Consider the following 20,698-nt stretch of genomic DNA (forward strand, 5'->3'; position numbering starts at 1 on the left):
GTCAGCGGGTATTGCCACTTCATATTAAAAAAAACTTGATATTTTTTTCTGAGTTGAGAAAATTAATTTCTTTGAAATTTTTTGGGATATTAATGTAATATTATCCATCAAATACTCAAGTTTGACGTATTTATGATGAGGTTTATAATAAAAAGGATGTTTAAACTCGATATGCTTCGAGAAACATTTTATGACTATTACATATAAGTCACCTCGGAATTAATTTCTAAACTCATTATTGGAAATATCATAAATTTTAAAATTAGTTTCCAGTGCATTGATTTCGAACTTTTTTTTCTTAATAAAAAAAAAAAGGTATAAAAACTGGTAAAGGTAAAAACTGGTGAAAAAACCAGTCCAGCCAATATCAACCTATAAGAAATCAATGATAAACATGTCTTCTATAAATAAGTTGTGTACATTTTTCTTATTTATTTCCCTGTATTATATTATTCCCACTTTGTGTGAGGAAGTCTCAAGCTCTTTCGAAAGTACGGATAAGCACAGTATAGAGGGATCGGTGTTGCCTCCGGATGTCTTAACCCCCGAGTGGTTGTTATCCACTAAAGTACTAGTCAATGGTGGTGAACACATTGGATTCTTGAGGTATCTCGTTATGGTGTTCATTTTATAAATCATAGTCACTCTAATACGATCGTTGTAGTGGTTAAGTGAAAATTTGTGGCAGTAGTGTAACATGGACAGAGGCGGATTTATGGTTTTGCTGTCCTCCCATTCTAGTCAAATTTTCTTGACCACTCATTCTTCAAATTTGCCGCCCTAGGCCCAGCTACCTGTAAAAATACGCCTTTGCCTCCATTTCCCTCTTTTACAGTCTTTCGTGGCAGTGCCGTCTTAATGCGTGGGCCCACCCGGGCACTTCAAGAGAAGAGGGGCCTCAGAAAAATGAGAAGTAGTTGAATTTTTCGAGAGTTTTCTAGGTAGGGCCTCAGAAAAATATCTTTGCTCATGGGCCCCATGATGTTCTTAAGACGGCCCTGTTTCGTGGTCACTCATTTGGTTGCTCACTGACCTGGGCCCTTGCTCTAACTAGGTCACTCACTAACCTAGTCCGTCAGCAGAGGTGTAGGCCTAACCCATGATTTTACCACCTGCAGACTACACAAATTTCTGCCGCTGTTCTTCCATTGTAGCCCAATTTTCTTGACCACTCATTCCACCCTTATAAATTGAACGAGAGGTAAGTATATGTAACCCCCCTCCCTCCCGTAAGGATGACTGTCTATGGACCTTTTAGGGATCCGTGACCTTGAATGAGATAACATATTTTTCCATTGTTGTTTGCTGAATATTATTCTATAAAAGGGTCCATGGCCTTTACAGAACAATAACAAATCTTACGAAGTACAAATGACTCGATACAAAACAAAGGTAATTGGAAAGAAAAGTCACATTCCTCTGGGGAATCAAACCACCAACCTCACACTTTCCGGGTGCGTGTTCTACCATTAAACTACAGAGGACAGACATTTTCTTTTCTAAGAACACTGTGTTCCTTTAGGCTGAACAGAACTGTGCAATAGTTTAATGGTAGAACAAGCGTCCAGAAAGTGTGAGGTTGATGGTTCGATCCTTGCAGAGGAATATGATTTTTCTTTCCAGTTATCTTCGTTTAGTATCCAGTCATTTGTACTTTGCACAATTAGTGGAGAGGTTCATCATTTCGTCCAATAACAAATTTTATCTAAATCTTATTTGTGGAGGGGATTTCTTGGCCATCAAAGGTTAAAGATTAAGAGCCTTTGTGGTGTAGTGTCATTTACCTTAATTCATGGTGGTTCTTTTCTTTCATTTGGTGATTTATCTCACTCTAATAACTTTAATTGATTTTTTTACAGGAGCGATGGAAGTTTTCAAGTCAGTAACTTAGAACCAGGATCTTATGTGGTGGAAGTGATGAACCCAAATTTTGTGTATGAGCCAGCGAGGGTTGATATCAATTCCAAGGGTAAACTTCGTGCCCGTAAGCTGAATTATGTACAAACAAATCTGGTCCAGCAAATACCGTACCCCTTGAAGTTCAAGATCAAGGCCCCATATAAATATTTCCAAGTGAGGGAAGCGTGGAGGATCACTGACTTCTTGATGAATCCAATGGTGAGTCTATCCATTTGGTTGAATTGGTGTCATTATATATTCAATGTTAACTCTTTAGTAAAGTGGTTCTCAAACTTTTGTCACCTGCAGCTCTCTTACAGAATTCATAACTCATCTGCGGCTCAATAGAATAGTTTGGCGGATGTTGCTCCATATAGAAGAACCACTTAAAAGCATTAATAAGTACACAAATCAGTATCTCCAGCTTACCATGACGTATGCTTTGAAAAAACACTGTTTTAGTGCTTTAAAATTGAGGTTCACTCTCTACTGTGATTTTCGAAAAAGATTGGCTGAACTTTAAAAGTTAGTGAAGGATACAATTTTTTTTCCTTTTGGCAAAAATGAAATATGAAGGCACTGGGGGAATAGAATAGACACTAGTTTTGCTAACATGAAATTGTCATTCATTTATTTGCATACAAGTCATGACTTCATGCGACCTTTGACAGATGGCAGTACGAGATATTCAGGGTATGAGTTGCTATCACACTATAATGATCCTCACCAAACCGAGGATGGGCGGATATTCAAGAAAGTGTCATTCTCCACTTACATTGTGGTTGCTGTGTGTAAAAATATGGGTAAACATTTTCATCAAATCAAGAGACTTTCCGGATATTTTGCTGAGGTGAACTTCAGAAAAAAGTGCTTTCACCAGGAATCAAACCCAGGATTTCATGCAATCCGAGGGAGTGCACTAACCATTATAAGACAGATACACAAATTGGTTTTTCTTTTTTTACGTTCACATTAGCGTTACTTTCTGATTAGACACATTGCAGCCTACCTTAACTATTGGCTCCCAGGTGGCACCAGTAAAAATATAGATTTTTTTTCTTTGATCATGTCAATTTGTCATGTCTCTGTAGCATAATGGCCAGTGCGCTTACCTGTATTGCAGGAGGACTGAGGTTCGTGCAATTCCTGGTGAAGCAAACAACTTTTCTTTTCGAAGCTTAACTTTGGCATGATATTCATAAGGTATATGCGCTAATGCTTCCGATTATATAAAAATGTCCCTAAATATACGGGAAGGTCTTGAGGGAGAGAGAAAACTGATCATATGGTCACTGTAGTGACCCTAGGTTTTTCAAGTAGTAAACACTCATCGAGACAAACTTAACACAGGAATTTATTAGTAAAAATAAGAACGTACACTGAAGACGACGATCCTACTTGATCGTTTTCACACACAACTCTTTCTTGCCTTTTATTTTAATGTCCACCTCAGTTATGATTTTCATTCTCCTCAGGCTTATTCCTTCTACTTTGGTGCTTGAGCCTTATACTGTATTATGACAAGGTTTTAACTGGGAGATGCACATACAGAACACTAGTCACCCTATGCAATCCCAGAAAATTTTCCCAGTTTTTCATTTATTTGTACGATATTTTTTTCGGTGCGAAATATTTCATCATTTGATAAATTCGATTTTTCAATTCTGTCTCAAAATTTGGCTAATCTTTTTTTGAAAAGGCGCATAAGCAGGACAATTGCATTTATACGTTATTCTACTGGTTATTGATACAGTAGAACTTCCCCCCCCCTCTAATCCAAACCGATGGGACTAGCATTGTTCAGATTAAATTAGCAAAAGAAAAAAGCAATTTATTATTATAACAGGAGTTCAATATTTTAACATGAAAATGACTGGGTATCTATGTGTATTAGATAAGTCACTGATCTGTTAACTTTGTTCAATAATGACCAATTCAATAGGATCTTGTGTCTATATATCCTTTTTCCTCTCTAGTATAAGGCTTGACACTTCAGCAAATTATTTAGGTACCTGCCAAATTTCATGGGAGCGAAGCATATTTGCTTCACGAGAAACGGTTCAAAATAATGTATTTTTTACAACATATTGACTTAGTGGTCACTTTCTGTGCTGGTAGGTGTAGTATTCTTAAAACTCTAATCTGGTAGTTGCATGTAGTGTTACCCAAAAATATAATTTTAGAGAGTAATTTCACTTCTCTTCAAAATTTTAAGGGGTATTTTTTAATAACTCAACTTGTAAAAGTTTTGGTTAAATTTTTAAAATAACTAAATTCTGAGGAAATTTTTTTTCGTTTTGCTATATAGATGTTGATGATGGTCTTGCCACTTCTATTGATCATGGTATTACCAAAAATGATGAATGCTGCTGATCCAGAAACGCAGAGGGTGAGTCAGATATGTATTCTACTGTCAACTAGTTATACCAGCTAGAATTAATTTTTTTTTTTTTTTTTTTGGCAACCCATAAAAGTTTCAGATGGTACAATTGAAAATATTTGTGGAAAGCTGGTTCTCTCTCTTTTGTTGTATGTTAAGTCTGGACGTTTTGTGGAATGGTTGGTTTTCTGACATTCTCCTCGGCATATAAACAATGCCAAGAGCCAAAAGGCTGCAGTGGTAATGTAATCTTGGGTATGCATAGAAATAAAATTTTAATTCTATCTTTCCTTGACTAATGAAAAAAAAACTAGCTGTATGCTCGCCTAAAGTACCAAAGGATGTTTAGAGTGTCGCGAGTTTGATACCCAGTTCGTCCTTGTCAGAAAACTTTCCTGACACAGGGGTACAGCAAAAAACGGCGACTTGACCGCAGGGAGTCCCCCATCGAGGGGTTAGCGCACCAACCTCTCGATGAGTATGAAAAACAAGCTTGCCGTTCGGAATCGGCAATAAATTGTAGGTCCCGGTCTAATTAGCCCCCGTGTGCAGAAAATCACCGTGGTGCAACAAAAATGATCAAATGATCAAAAGCTGTATGATAACACCTGTAACCGGGGTGCACAACCTATATTACTGGAAGGATTGAAAAAGTGATTAACATTGTAAAAGCATATACGTGTCTAAAACACATTGTTTAGGAACCACGGTAACCAACAAAGTAAACATTCCAAAAATCATTGTTGAGGCCCAAGAACTATTGTTGCCCAACAGGTCAGCGTTTGTCCAGCTCTGACAAACTTGTAAAGTAGCCTATTATTCAATCCCACTCCTGTTTGATAAATGTGCAAAATTTTGCAACAATCTGTCAAAAATTGTAGATTTGTATAAAGAACATACACACACACAGAAAACCAATTTTATATACATAGATATACACAATATAATCATATGGGAAATCAGGATGCAAATGAATTTGACAAAAAAATTTCCAATGGCAGGAAATAGAGGGCTACTGCAAGTAACAATGGATGTAAATGGAATTTATGAAAAAGAAAAACGTGACAAATAGATTATATTGATATATTTGACTATTATTATGATAATTAGTCATAATTATCCCAATTTTTATAAGTTGTGAAAATAATCTCAATTCTTGATTTCAGTAATGAATAAAAATTCAATTAAAAATTAAACAGAACGTTTTACGGAAGAAAAATGTTAGGACGGATCACAAAAGCTGTACGCCCCTCTGTAACACATAACAAGCTATATAAGTAAATGAGCGTTTGTTATTTTTAAACATGGAGTATTTTATATATTTCTTCTCAAATGATTGTGTTTATCATCTTCCAGGAAATGCAACAGATGCAGATGCCGAAGTATGATGTTCCAGAATTATCCGAGATGATGACTTCTTTATTTACAGGTGGCAAAAAACCTCCTCCTCGATCTAAAGCCGTCAAAAAACGTCAATGATTTGAACATATCTTTTAATGCTAGTGAATTTAGTGTATATATACAGATATTGTAGGATATTTGTTTAAATTTGTTTCAGTTTATCGACCTATATTTATTCACCTTTAAAAATTCCAGCTCACAAAATGTAAACATGTTATAAAATAAAATTTTGTCCATAAAGTACAACAGTGATGAGATATTTTATTTTAAACTTAGTACTGAGATACAGTTAAACCTCTCTTGTACAGACACTAATGGGACAAAAAAAATCCGCCTGTAAAAGGGGGGTTGACTGTTAATTTAGAGTTTCAAATGCATACTTTGTTATACAATGGGAAATTATTATTTGTACAAGATATAGAGAAGACTGGATGTTGTGAAGATATTTATTATTTGAGATGTTAATTTTTTAAGGAAGGAAAAAACTCATCTCTGCCTCTACCGGGAGAGATGAGTTTTTTCCTTCCTTAAAAAATTAACATCTCAAATAATAAATATCTTCACAACATCCAGTCTTCTGTATATCTTGTATTAACAAGTGGAGAGCGACATTCATGTCAAATTATTATTTGGTTGCAAAAGAGGGGGTGACTGTTAAGAGGGTTTTACTGCATGATACAGCAAATGCCTGATTTGTTTGCAAATTGACCCATCAAAGCCAGAGTAGTTTAGTTTCTTATATAATTCAAGACAATTATGTGAAGTTGTCTGCCATTTTGTAAAGTTGGAAGACTGAGCATTGGCCATGACATATACCGGATGCTTATTATTAAAGTTTGTATATTCTGAGCTGCACTTAGTTTAAATTATCCTTGAGAAAATAATGAAACTTCAGGAATGTCTTAATAAAGGTATACAAGAGTTTTTAAGGAGTGAATTTTTAAATGGTTTTTTTCAAACGAAAAGTGTCTGCAAAATCACACTGTTTGTAAAAGAGTTTCACAAGTATTTTGCATGATCTTGTATACTCAAATACCATGTTCGTTAGTGAAGAAGTGGGAATGTTTCTCAGCCTATAATATACAGAGGCCAGATATTATGTAGAGAAAAGAAAAGTTTGCTGTCTCTACTGAGAATTGAATCCCTGTCCTGGGCATAGGTGGATATGGGAGGGGATTCAGTGAAAGAATTGTATCATTGGTGGCATAAGCAGGAACCCCCAGTTCACTATACACATGCTTGGTATTTTCAGGGCTCAGCACGGATCATGGCCTCAAAACTAGTGAAAATAGTGACCAAAATAATTTTAAACAGAGACCAAATGGACATTGAATTTTGATTATTACCAAATTGAATGAATTTAAATTGAATTTAGTTTTTACTAAACTTTGTATTTCAATGGAACTCATTGAAATTACTTTTTTTACATAATAGTGTGAAATAAATCAAACTCAAACGCATTCTGCTAACCAAAAAAGTTTTGAATAACTTATCAAATTTATCAACAACTATGTGTGAGAGAGTAACATTACATCCTTTTTAAGTAACAGTAGCAATGCCTTTTCCCCATGTTGCTTTCCACAACCCATCTTAAAATCAATTTAAGCAGGAAAAACTCCAAAAACGGGAAAAAATTTTCGCATTCAAAGTAGGAAAAAAAAATGAAATAACACGAAATTTGATGAGAGAATTTGTCCCATCTACATTCTAATGGATTTTTCATTCGTGTTATGCTATGAATGACAGTATACAAAATGTACTCAAACTTTTTTTAACTAGTACAAATTTTATTTACATACCTAGGTTTGTATAATACATTCCAACAAATTTTAAGAAATTTACTATAATGATTTTTAAAAAAAAACTATAAAATTACATTTTTACAATATTATTTTAAATTATTAAATTAAAATATTACTTAAATTACTGAATTAAATAAATGATTAAATTGAATAAAGTATTTAAATGATTAGATTGAATAAAGTATTTAAATGATTAGATTGAATAAAGTATTTAAATGATTAGATTGAATAAAGATTGAATTGATTGAAATTGAATAAAGTATTTAAATGATTAAATTGAATAAAGTATTTAAATGATTAAATTGAGTAAAGTATTTAAATGATTAAATTAACTAAATTATTTTAATTATTAAATTAACTAAATTATTTTAATTATTAAATTAACTAAATTATTTTAATTATTAAATTAACTAAATTATTTTAATTATTAAATTAACTAAATTATTTTAATTATTAAATTAACTAAATTATTTTAATTGTTATACGTTGAGGGAGGGCAATCCATCCACCCCCCAGCGTCAATGGCAGAGCCTACTGATGCATACATGATGTATATCAATTGTCATCTGCTGCACCCTTAAGACCTTCAAGTCTATCTCCACCTATGGCTGGACTGGGAAGGGTGGGGGCACTAAAATAATATTGCTCTTTGTGAGGGAGAAAATAAACGTTTTGAAATTGTTTGGTTTGAGAGAAAAATTTGTAAATATATATTTTTATTTTTTTTGCACACAACATACACCCCTGCAAAAAAAACATTTACTCCTTTACCCAGAAACAGTATAATTTTGGCCCCTCCACCCGTAATTTTTAACAGAAAAAGACTCCGCGGCCTTCTCCGGTAAATTTCCCATGAACCTTGTAAGCACCAACGTGGCGGCTTTTTTCCGCGCCAATCAATCGCCGTTTTGCGGCGGTCAATTCAAGATGGCTGACAAAGGGCACATAAAATTAGAACAAAATATATAATTTATAATATGAATCAACCTAATATGCGAAAATCGATAGAAATGTATCGGGAAAATTAGGATAAAATGAACACGAAAATCGAATCAACGACCAGTGCCGTCTTAAGGCATGGGCCCACCCGGGCCTCAAGCGAAGAGGGGCCTCACAAAAATGAGATCTAGTTGAAATTTTCGAGAATGTTTGGTAGGGCCTCCGAAAAAACAATTGGCCCGGGGGCCCATGATACTCTTAAGACGGCCCTGTCAACGACATAGGGGTTTATAAATGCGGTTGATACAGAGTTTATGGATGCTGCTGTCAGGGTTACCTATTTTAGCGCGAAAAAAAGTCGCCACGTTAGCTCCGACTCCTCCCGTAATTTTCAACGAACAAAAACAGTGAATTTGCCACCCCCCACCCGATTTACCATGGCCGTAATACGATATTTTTTTTCTGGAGGGGAAACGTAATTTTACTGCCCCTTGACTGAGAAATTCGATAATTTTGCAAAGAAATTTAATTGCCTTTTCTTGAATATACCATTCCATCAAAAATGCTGTTCGAGGCATTGCCCCCCCCCCCAGTTTTGGATCTGATCACGGTATGTAGCAACCCGGGCCGCAAGTACGAACGAAAATTTACTATCGCCCGGGGTATTCATTTTTTTAACGGAAAAAGAGTAAACTCGGCACCCTTCCTCGTTCAACACCCGTGGAACCAGACCCCGCCCTCTCCTGTTGCGGTCATAACAGCGACTCGAGACAAAAACGCTTTAATAACTTTCGAGGTCTAAAAAGGGGATTTTTTTACACAACACCGATATTAAGTCAACAATCAGTATCGTGAAGATGCTCTAAATTAAGTTACGGCCAGAAGCGGATAAAGGTCAGTTGTTGACGGCCCCGGGCATAAAAAAAAAAATTAATATTAGGCCCCTTAAATTAAGAAAAAAAGTGTTAAGTAGGGGTCAGAGGCGTGCTCGGTCAACACCCCCTAAAGTTCTTCTTTAGGGGGTGTTGGCTCGGTGTGCCCACCGTTAAATCCGCCTCTATTTACGGCTCGCATGCACGTTAATTGAGTTTTTATCAGCCAGATGAAAAATTTTCATCTGATTTGGAAACCCTTGTGTTAAACTAAACGTTGAATTGCAGGATTCTGTGATCTTTTCATAAACAGTTCTCCTTTCGATCATACCTGGGGCTACGGTTTCTTGCTGAGATTTAAATCCAGTTAGAAAAATAGTACGAATTTTATGTCTAGATAGATCGCGATTTTCAGTCGGATGATTTTTTTTATTGTAAGCAAATTCAAAATACTTGCTAGCTTCTTTAACCTTGGCCACCTACAAGAGTATTCTCCAAAGCGTATTAATAATACGCTTAATACGTATTAATAGTACGCATCTTTAATACGCGCGCTTTGGTATTCTCCCGCTGCGCGTAAGTTAGTTTCTACACGGGCTCTCTTAAATCGTCATTTCAAATATTTAAAAAAATTAACAAAAGTAACGATAGAACAAACAACAAATGTAACTTGCTCGATGCTCCAAGAAAGGAATTCGGCCCTTAGGACTAAAACTTTTTAAAACAAATAAAATAAAGGATCAATTTTAAAATAACATGAAAATGAAAAAACGAGTGAGCACGCGTGGGGAAATAAGAAAGAATGGTAGTAGGGGGGGGGGGATTCTTTGTTGTAAGTACGCCTTATTTTTTACGCTATTTTTTTCCGACCGGCTTTTCCATAAAATGATTCTTTAACCAAGGAGCTTTCTTTCCAAGCGCCTTGAAATCAAGTTATGCTGACGTCACACGGTATGCTCCCGGGAAGTAAGACGCCTACCCAAAGATAAAGTAAAATTGCCTACACACATATTTCAAAAATCACTGGAAAAACACCAATAGCGAGAAATGGAAACACTATTGCAAATTACAGTGGATTAAAATGAATTCCACGAAATAAAATGTTTAGACATGAAAAATATGTGAGATTGTAACGAATCTATTTTCCCAGTATGGATATTTTTACTAACTCTCTGTGGCCTTACAGCACCTAATGCGTTTTGTTTGTTTATACGTTGTTAAAAGAAGTTGAGAAGAGTAAATCTATCTTCCAAGAGAAGAGAACGTGAGTTGGAATGTGGCTTCCATTCTGTACACGTGCGTCTACAGCCTGCGGTAGACCTAGAACTCCTTAATAAGTATATGAAGGCGTCTTAATAGGTAGACCCAAAACCAGCAACCAATCAAAAAGCAGCATTTTATGACGTCAGTAAATAGGGAGTGGAGACGGTTTTTTCCTCTCATCTTCACTACAGCTTTATCGCAGGATATGATCTTGGTTATTTGGCACGATTGTTGATTGACGCCAACATACTTGGCGACGTTTAATGATAGATATGCTTAATTTTACAGGTGTTTTATAACCGCAATTAGTACAGTGGTTAGAGCGTATGGCCGGCGTTACACTATAAAAGTTTGATAAATTTTCTTTTATAAAACTTGGCAAAGATCTTTTAAAAATTTTGCATTCAATTTTTTTTTTAAATTTATTTTATAAAGGAAATGGACCACATTACACTATATAAAAGATTTATATGCAATTGTTTTTGCAAACGTTTTCGTCCGTTTGTCAGTCTTCGTTAGGCTGGTATTATACTATAAAACTTTGATAAAAATTCTTTCATAAAACTTGAAAAACGTAACCAATAAACACATCTGTTAAATTCGAGCGAACTTAACTGATCCGCCTATTGGTTGCATTTTTGAAGTTTTATAAACGAACTTTTATAGTGTAATCCCGGCCTTTGTCTTGTGCTGTTGCTGGTAGTAGTTATGGATGAAGAAATTTTTTTACCATTTGCTATAGGAAATTTATCATTTGCAACCTCTGTAATGGCCTCGGTTTTAAAAAACATGAAACTTATGTGGATGATTGTATTGGATGGAGTAATTTCCGGAAGAAGCTAATTATTTTGATGCATTACATCTTTAGCTAGGAACGCAACTTAATGAATAATGAATATGTCAGTTTATGAAGAAGTTGAGGAATACAACGCTCAGAGTAAAAGTTTAGCGACTAAATTGCCCGTGTTTTATCATATTAATATTGCGTCTTATATGTAACGGTAAAATCCCAAAGACTCGGGTTTTACCAAAGCAAGTTGGTGAAAGTCCAAAAAATTCTTGTAAAAAAAGTTTTCATTTCGGATTTTTACCAAGTCAAAGTCCGTTTTAAATGAATCAGTTGATCACCACGAACTTATTAGTTCCTGATGATGATTAGTTTATGAATAATAATTCATTAATTATAAACAAATAATGAATTAACAAACGAAATAACCACCATGATGAGTTTTGGATGCTATTTAAGTAATTGATGCTCATAATTAATTTACTCCTACCAGTTAAAGCCCGTTTTAATTAATTTAACATCATTAATTCAACCATCTTGATTAATTAATAATTGTTTAATAATTATAATTACTAGTGTGAATGATACTTATTGATGAATTAATAGTAATAAGTATTTAAGTAAAATTTATTTCGTCATGAGATGGCGCGTAGGGGTGCCGAGCATAGGGGAGATACGGGGGGGGCATGGGGGGCATTGCCCCCCAGCATCAAAGATGAAGTCGACTAATCTAACCCATATATGTATAGATGAATTGACACATCATCATCGTGCCCCCAGACTTCCAAGTCTATCTCCGCCTATGATGCCGAGTGCGCTTTGCCCACTGATCCGCCTCTCCACGCATTGAGCGCATGATGACTCCGCACCCCTCTGGAAATGTCGATACCCTAACTAATGGCCTTGAATACAAGTGAACCTAAACCTGGATGAAATGAGTAATTTTGTGGGAAGCGAAATAATCTAGTTGATCTATAGCAAAAGAAATGAAATTTCAAATTTATGGATTCATTATTTTTTATTTCGTGAAGGGTTCGTTTTTCGGATACGGAATTTTGTGAAGGGTCCGGAAAGCGGACCCAAATTTTGGATGAACAGACCCCTAGTAAGTGTAAATTTTTGTGCGCCACATTCGGCTCGGAGCCCTGGGACAGTGCCCCGATTGCCTCAGCCTAGTTATAGATTCTTGCGGTTTTTTTTCAACAATAAATATGATAGAAAATCAAGTTTTTTTTTTTAAATCCAAGAAATACACACGGAAAAGAATCTTTTTTTGTCCCCAGAGAAGGGAGGGGCAAGTGAGAGGAGAAGGTAACGTAGCAACAGGGCCGCAAATAGGGGAAGTAGGTGGGTCTGGAGCTCCGGGCGCTGAACCAGAAGGGGGTGCCGAATTCACCCTTTAACTGCTTCTACATTACAAGGGGCGCCAAAATGCCGACTTGCCCCGGGTGACAAAATATCTAGTTGCAGCCCTGCGTAGAAAGAACAGGTTTTTGAAGAGTTAATACGTCACAGTGCAGGATAGGAACATCAGCATAACTTTTTTATCAAACATTGATGAGGAGGCAATATTTGATAAAAGATTTCCCACCTGATATTGGTTTACTGTCAACTATCTCAGATGATAATGAAATAAATGTATCATCTATATGAACCAACAAATCCAGTGATGTGTCAGTCGAGCCCGGATATAGCGAAGTGGCACGTGAAAAAAATTCGACAGATCCGATATTCGTGAAAACCGATACAACGTAAATATTCGAGTTTAATGAAGAAAACTGAGTCCTCAACCTATTCGCGATAATGGAAGAGGTGGTCCTCGAACAGACTTAAAAATTTTAAGAAATTAAAATTATTTACTTATGTATCACAAACATTAAAGATGTTCACGTAGCTTTTGAATAAAATATTAATACCCGTGTACTGCAAGTCAGTTGTTCTCAAAGTGTGAGTCGCAGCTTCTATGGGTGAGTCACCAGCCTTTATCAGAGCCAAGCTATCTATATTGATGTGTAACTGTTCAGCGATTTGAAGTAGTACTTCAAGTATTAAGAGAGCCGCGGGTAAACCGTTGACTGAGACAAGGGACCCATGGAATCATGGCTGTAAGTGGTCCATTGAATTTTTATCAATATTTCAATGGTTCTAACGTTTACAAAGACTTTCTTTCAAACCTAGCAAAACTATCGTCATGGGCAAGTTACTACCGAATCAATTGTGCCGGAAATGTGGGAGTGTACCTAACAGTCTGAGTGCTTATCTAGTGTTGTCTGATTTTCCAGTGCTGCCATCGATATTTTAAATTGTGAGTGAAGCGTAATGATTGAAGATTTGTACTGTTGTAGGACTGTTGCTCTCAGTGACGCGACTTTTTACGTGAGATCGACTAGCCTTCAGGGCTCAAAGTTGAAAATCAAAATCAACCAACGCTGTGGCGCATTGGCTTACGAAGAGTGAGGAACTCTGACACAAATCTGTAGTTACGTCGATCCTTCTTTGAGTGGTTATATGGGAATGAACAGAATCAGAGCGTTATCTAAAGCTAGAGATCGCCATCTAGCTATCGCGTTGACAAAACACACCCGACGTCGATTCTCGCAATAGTACGGTAATGCTTCAGAGAGATATTCGGGCTTTTTTCTTGAAACACAACTTTCGATTTTATGGAACTTAATCCACTGAAAAAAAATCGATCCACCAGTGTGGCTCCCCAAAGAAAAATTTGGAAACAACCCCGCCCCCTAAAATTTGCGGACTCGTAGATTGTCATCCGCGACATGTAACCTTCATTGACCCATCCAACCCCAATCTTGCTATAACCCATGTCTGCAGAACTTAAGAGCATCATAAGGCCCCCACATCCTGAAGCAGGGCCCATAGGCTGGGATCTTTCACGTTCCCCTTTATGATGAATTTATAGTTGAAAAAACAAAAAAATGATGAAAATCATCCCGGGCCCCAGGGCTGGAGCCTTGTCAGCCCCACCCCTTGTGGGGGCCACGGTCCCAGACCGAGTGATGTTATAGGGCTCCCACTACCTGATTGCAAGTACCAGAAGTATAGGGCCTAATTTACATGAATACTTTACTTTCGGAAATAATATACCATGTCATATATACCAACCAAATACCATAACCCAATTTCATATTTTCTTACCCCTCTATTTCTCAAACAATCATCACTCGAACTCCTTCCCCACCTTGTCATTAAAGTCAGCAAACGCGAGACCCCCCCCCCCACCACCGCGAGTGGTGACGTATTACTTGAAAATATGAGACCCCCTTGTATCCCATATATATAAATGTGACCATTCGTTATAACGATATATTCAACATTATTTTATAATTGCATTGCAGGTTCACTAGGACAGAATTGAAATCGTTATAACCGATAAGCATCCAACTGTTTGTTTCCGTTTTTGTAGGCTGATGTTCACATATACGGTATTAAGATATTTTTAGCTCCCACTGACTACCTTACAACTCATTTTCTAATTTCTTTATGAAATCATAAAGTATAGCCTATACGTAAACTTCAGCAATTAAAATTGCAGTATAGAAAGCATCAGCATTAATCTTTTTTCAAATATAGGACGAGGAGGCTAACTTTGATAAAATAAAACTTGATAAAGAGCGACTTTTATCGAAGTTGCCCATTACACTATGAAATTTTTTTGTCAAACGTATTTTATAAATGATCTTTGACAAAGAACTTTCATAGTGTAATACCGGCCTAAGACACGCATTGCGAAGGTTGTGGGTTCGAATCCCACTAACTCGACTGAGGTTTTTTGTTTTTCTCATTACTATCTTCGTTTTTTTAATGTATGATTAAATGTGATGCATTCATATCACCAGTATCCAATCAAAATAAGCATGCTTTTATAAATAAATGTTCTATTTATATTATGTCTGACATGATAGAATCAAAACAGGATGAATCTTACTTGTTTTTTAAAAAATCATATTAAGTTATTGTCAATAGTACATAGCCCAAGAAATTTTAAGGATCAAACCCCTGTTAAAGCAGAAAAAAATGCAAATAGAAAAAACATAAAACTTAATTGTTTCAATATTTAAATTGCAAAGGTGATTAATAAACTAAAAAAGTAAGTGTTTTAACGCAGATTTCCCATGAATAGCGAGTATGAAATGACATAAAATTTATTTTTTTTCATAGATTTTTTTTTTAATTATAAAAAAATCCATGTTTATAATTTTTTTGAAGGAAAGCTCATTTGTTCTTGATGTATTATATCCTCGTAACAGAAATTTTATTTTAAGTTTACGTAACAGAATGCGCTTCTTTCAAATGTTCTCTGTAATCACAAAATGTTCTAAACTTTGCACACAGAACAGTTCCCTTCAAAGCAAGAAATGGAACCTTCAAATAAAATTTTGTGGACATTTCTCACGTGTTTCCTTAATAAGGGGGGGGGGGGGGGATTTACTTTTGAAATCCTTTTTTACAGACGCCACAAATTTCTCTCGCCAACATGACATACAAGTCCTTTATATATTCTAGAAACCTTGATACAAGTCGCCAAGCAGGACAAGTCACCGCTAAGCGAGGAAGGGAGGGGGAATCTCCCTTTTTGGTGACGTCAAAATGATGCTTTTTGATTGGTTGCTGGTTTTGGGTCTACCGCAGGCTGCAGACGCACGTATTCTACGTATGTACGGTTGTCTGTTTTGAGTGTGCTTCGAAATAAAGTCTTCTTCGTTAAGCTCCGTAGTTTCGTGTACCAATTGGACATCCCTCCTATATCAAGTGATTGGGGATATTCCGCCACCTCACGGAAAAGAGACGCACCACCGACTCGACGTCCCCTTATAAGATGAATATTCTTATTTATACAGTCGACGCTCGTTATAACGATCCTACGTTATTGTCGCTGGGAGGATAGGTCTGAAATGTTTTCATAGAACGACTATTATTTATTTTTTTACTTTCGTTATAACGACCCTCCCAATATAACAGCCGTTTTCGACGGGACAAAGCGGCTCGTTATATCTAGCATGGACTGCATGTAATTACCATAATATAATTTTGCCATCTTCCCGAGACCAATGGCATATCAAGACAGAGAAGATCCCTTGGACTCTGATTCGGACTCAGACTATGTACCTTAATTGCGACGTCTTTCCTAACCCCATGTGCTATAAAATGTATAGTGATATTTTGATGAAATTCCCCGCTCATTCGCGGTTGTCAGTGATGCCAATTTTGTAATCTTTCCATGTTCATGCATGATATATTATTTATCCAAAGCATATACTTCAGCGAGAGACAGAGACTCAATGTTTAATAATATCTTGTTTGAATTTTGCTACTCTGCTTTGATGGGCTGAGCGCAATCGTTGATTGAATTGTTGAATGAATTTTTATTATTAAATCATGCATAGTTTGTGTGGATGTTGTCCTATATATATACACGCATAATTATATTTTATTTCATTTCATGTATACAGTCGAATCCCGTTTTAACGAATACCATTATAGCGAAAATCTCGTTTTAATGAACACTTTTCTTATCCCCGAGGTAAATTTACATAGGAACAATGCAGAAAACGGAATTCCTTTGTAACGAAATTTCGTTATAACGAAGCGATTTCTCCAGTCTCTTGGAGTTCGTTATAACGGGATTCGACTGTATTTACTACGCATATGTTATATACTATAGTTTAAATCGTATTATCATGTATGTACTCCCTATATCTTACGTCTCGTGGCATCGCTTTATGGTCTAGATCATTCCCAGAGCCCATCTGTTTCAAAAACTCTGACGTTGTACCCGGACGTGTGCTCTATTTTTATCAAATTTTATATCATACTTTCCCAACTTCTATACGAAACGCCATAATTATTGTTATTCATCAATATATTCATGTGTTCGAATGTATACCGCCGGTGAATCCACTAGTGCGCAACTGAACTTCATATATATTCAAGTGAACGTTGAAATTTCTTCGGACTTGATCATCATTAGGACTATAATATCCAAATCTAAATATGACTCTAACTGGTAATGAAAAGTCCCCCCCTCCCAGCTCCTTCAGTCTTGTGATATTAATACCAGCAATTGGTCAATATCGATAATTCCCACTTACACCTTTATAGTTCATTGAACCTGAATTTGTACACGTATCCTGTTTTCTTTTCATGTTCTATTTTCAGATTCGGACCTATGGAAAAACCCTTCCAACAGAGGACAAGATGAGAGAAGTTTGTTTTGCAATTCGGCTGATGATTGGGGACACAGTACGGTGATGAAGGAGGATGGTTCGAGATGTTTTCGTTGGTGTCTTGCGGGCGATCCGCCCGGGTTCCTTGGCGGCCGGCGATGTCAGCCCGTTCGGGTTTGAGACCGTTCTCGTAAGTACGTAAGCGAATACCGTTCCCTGATTTCAATTGCGTTGTGTTGTGTATATATAAAGTATAACTCAGGCAAAGTTTACGCAAAGTAGTCATACACGAGATGCTAGAAGTTAATTAGTTTATTTACAATGTAGTAAATTGAATTTATGCCAATTGTATTTTCCATATCATCATCCTTATTAAAAATATTAATATACTCCATTCAAAAATACTTAACAAAATCTTCGGTTGGCCCCCAAAACAATTAAGCTCTTGGCCCTGAACATTATATGACCCGTGATTTTCCATTACACCTCAGTTCGCTCAAAAAACAATTAATTACAAGTACCTACACTATATCACATATGGGAGAGAGAATATAATCCATGCATCACTCACCAAGTTGCAGAGAGACCCTTCTCCAGTCTTTAGCCCCTTAGCAGCATTGCGTCTCGAGCCTCGATTACCCGAACTTCACACACTACGGTCCTGATTATACTTTCTGGCTTCACTACTCATGTTTACTTCTCTTCTCGAGCTTCCTTTTTCTCTAATGAGCCTTAACTCCTCGTATCCAAATTTTCTCATCCATTTAAGATTTCATTTCGGACGTCCCAGTCCCTTGGAAAACTCCACCCATTTAATTTGATTTGATATTTTACCCCTCATCTATAAGTTTCCCTTCGTTTCTTGAAGGTTTATTCATAAGATTGGCCACTGCCGATCCATCCCTAATTTCTTTGTCCAAGCGACTCTCCCTTCAGGACCCCGAGAACCCCAACGGCCATGGCCTAACCTTTAACCTACATTGAAGCTTCCCATGACTAACACCCGGCATTTTAGTTATGTTATACTTTAATTGCACCCCCTAAATAAAGGGATTGTACTTCTACTTAAATTGCCGTCATCTATTCTCAATCTTGAAATTTGTCTATTCATTCGTTGGTCCCCTTTATTTTCTACGATTCCCCGCTTTTTCTCCAAGAAAACACTCCTCGGACGATCCCTTTTGCCTAGGGCACCCCTGAAGTACAACCGACCAGATTCTTTGTGACGGTAACTAAAAGATTCCCTAATTAATGGCGATTGCCCCATCTATTTACATCGGTCTGTGATTGTATTTCTTTTAATTGGGACTATGTTCCCACCGCTTGGACAAAGCTTCTTCCATCGACATGACGCCACTTACTTTAAACCCTCAAGAAACATGTTTACCATCCATAGACAACCATTCTTATTTACGTTCCTATTATTCAATTATTTGTTTGCTGTACTATTGTATATCTGTTACTGTCGCCTGCTATCGGCGCCTGACCTACAGTTTTAAATAGTTAAATCCAAAAATAACAAATTTAAATACTCCAAACTATCAATTTTAAATATATCTGAAAATAATAATTTTAAATATTCCCTCTATTCTATATTTCTATTTTAACTAGCACAACAAGCTAGTTAACAGCGGGAGTTTCCAAGGGCTTTGGGGGGGGGGTGATTAAAGTGAGTCTGAGGCGATAGGGGACTCGGCGGGGTTGGGTCCTGTGGCTTACGGGATGCCTGCAGGGTCCGGAGAGTTTTTCCAGCATGGCCCAGCCACTAGAGGTAATCAAAGCGCGTGAGAGAGTGCTGCAAAGCGAAGGCCATGTTTGGTGTTAGTGTTTGTTGTCCTTTGCGTGGGTCGGAGGTCCGGTGGCGCTATGCCGGCTGGCGTTCGGCCCATGGTCTTAGTGGCTGGCGGGGCTTTTTTCTTCTTTTTCCAGCATGGCCCAGCCGCAAGGTAGCCTGTTTATATCCCACAAGGGACAGAGCGGGGTACATGTTTGGTGTTTGCATAATATAATTTTGCGAGTTGAAACATAATTTATTTCTTTGATTACAAGATAGAAAAAAATTTAAGCAGGCTTCGTTGAAATTACTCGTACGTAAAGAAACTGGAAATTTTTACAAAAAAAAAAAAAAAACCGGAATAGCCAAAATTATATGCGAAAATAAGGGAATGTCTCTGGGAAACACAGGACGTGTGGTCACCCCTGATCGATCGGATGAAATAGTAAAAAAAATTTGTGGACTGTTTCTCCGAACGTCTTTTATCCATCACTATCCAGCCGATGCTGGAACGTGAGAGCTGAGCTAATAAAACTCAATTCAGGATTATGATGATAATGAATATTTAAAAATATTTCTTAGATATTCAGTTCGATCTTTTGAAACGGAGATACGCAACCTCCGGCCCGCGGGCGGAATGCGGCCGGTCATCCAATTAGGCCCGCGAAAGGTGTTCCGGTAAAAAAATATCAGTGGTTAAAAGCTGTTCATATTTTCTTCATAAAAATACGAGAAATTGCGATCCATACTTAAGGACGGCCCGAGAAAAAAATCTCTATCCGGGTGGGTCAATTTTTGGCACCTTCTTTCCCCCCGACGACGGTTTTTTTCGTCGCTACTGTTGATGAAGAGCTACTTAAAACAGGGGCGTACAAGGTTCGATCTTTGGATGGGGCGCAAAAATTTTTTAGTGTGAGAAAGTTTTATTTACCACCCTTCAAAAGTATTTAAATTAACAAAAAAAAGGATATTTTCTTTCGATATTTCAATTTTTTAACCGAAATCTTACCCTGATTTTTTATTACCTTGGGCGAAGAGGAACGGTCCCCCTGAGGCCCTCCCCTTCCAATTACGCCTGTGACTGCAACTTACAACTGATTAAAATTTAAATTTACGAACCAAAAAAAGTACACGTGTGACGAACACGTATAATGAATAATTGATATGACTATAATTATGATAATCAGTCATAACGATACTCTGCGAAGCAAGGAAAAAAATATCGTTGTAGAGAAGTTATCGTTATATGTAGTGGTAGCATTATCATCAGTTGCCACCAAATTTATGGTGTTGGCATCTCTTCTGAATTTCCATTGTTGGTATTACCTTAAAATGTATTTATAAGAATTTATTCGCAACAAAAGACTATGATTATTATTAAAACTGTTTTTCCCCC

The 20,698-nt window shown here is 36.7% G+C and overlaps 1 protein-coding gene across 1 annotated transcript; it reads left to right on the top strand.

Moving 5' to 3' along the window:
- Nucleotides 1–251: 251 nt before the first annotated feature.
- Nucleotides 252–5,926, top strand: EMC7 (ER membrane protein complex subunit 7). Its single transcript, XM_089252957.1, has 4 exons — nt 252–606; nt 1,860–2,118; nt 4,208–4,288; nt 5,636–5,926. The coding sequence occupies exons 1-4, from the start codon at nt 386–388 to the stop codon at nt 5,756–5,758; spliced, it is 684 nt and encodes a 227-aa protein (XP_089109083.1). The 5' UTR covers nt 252–385; the 3' UTR covers nt 5,759–5,926.
- Nucleotides 5,927–20,698: the final 14,772 nt, after the last annotated feature.

Source organism: Pholcus phalangioides, unplaced genomic scaffold, assembly GCF_987345545.1.
Source record: "Pholcus phalangioides strain wild (caught in Gottingen) unplaced genomic scaffold, Ppha-v1.0 ptg000031l_1, whole genome shotgun sequence".
Lineage (NCBI taxonomy): Eukaryota > Metazoa > Arthropoda > Arachnida > Araneae > Pholcidae > Pholcus > Pholcus phalangioides.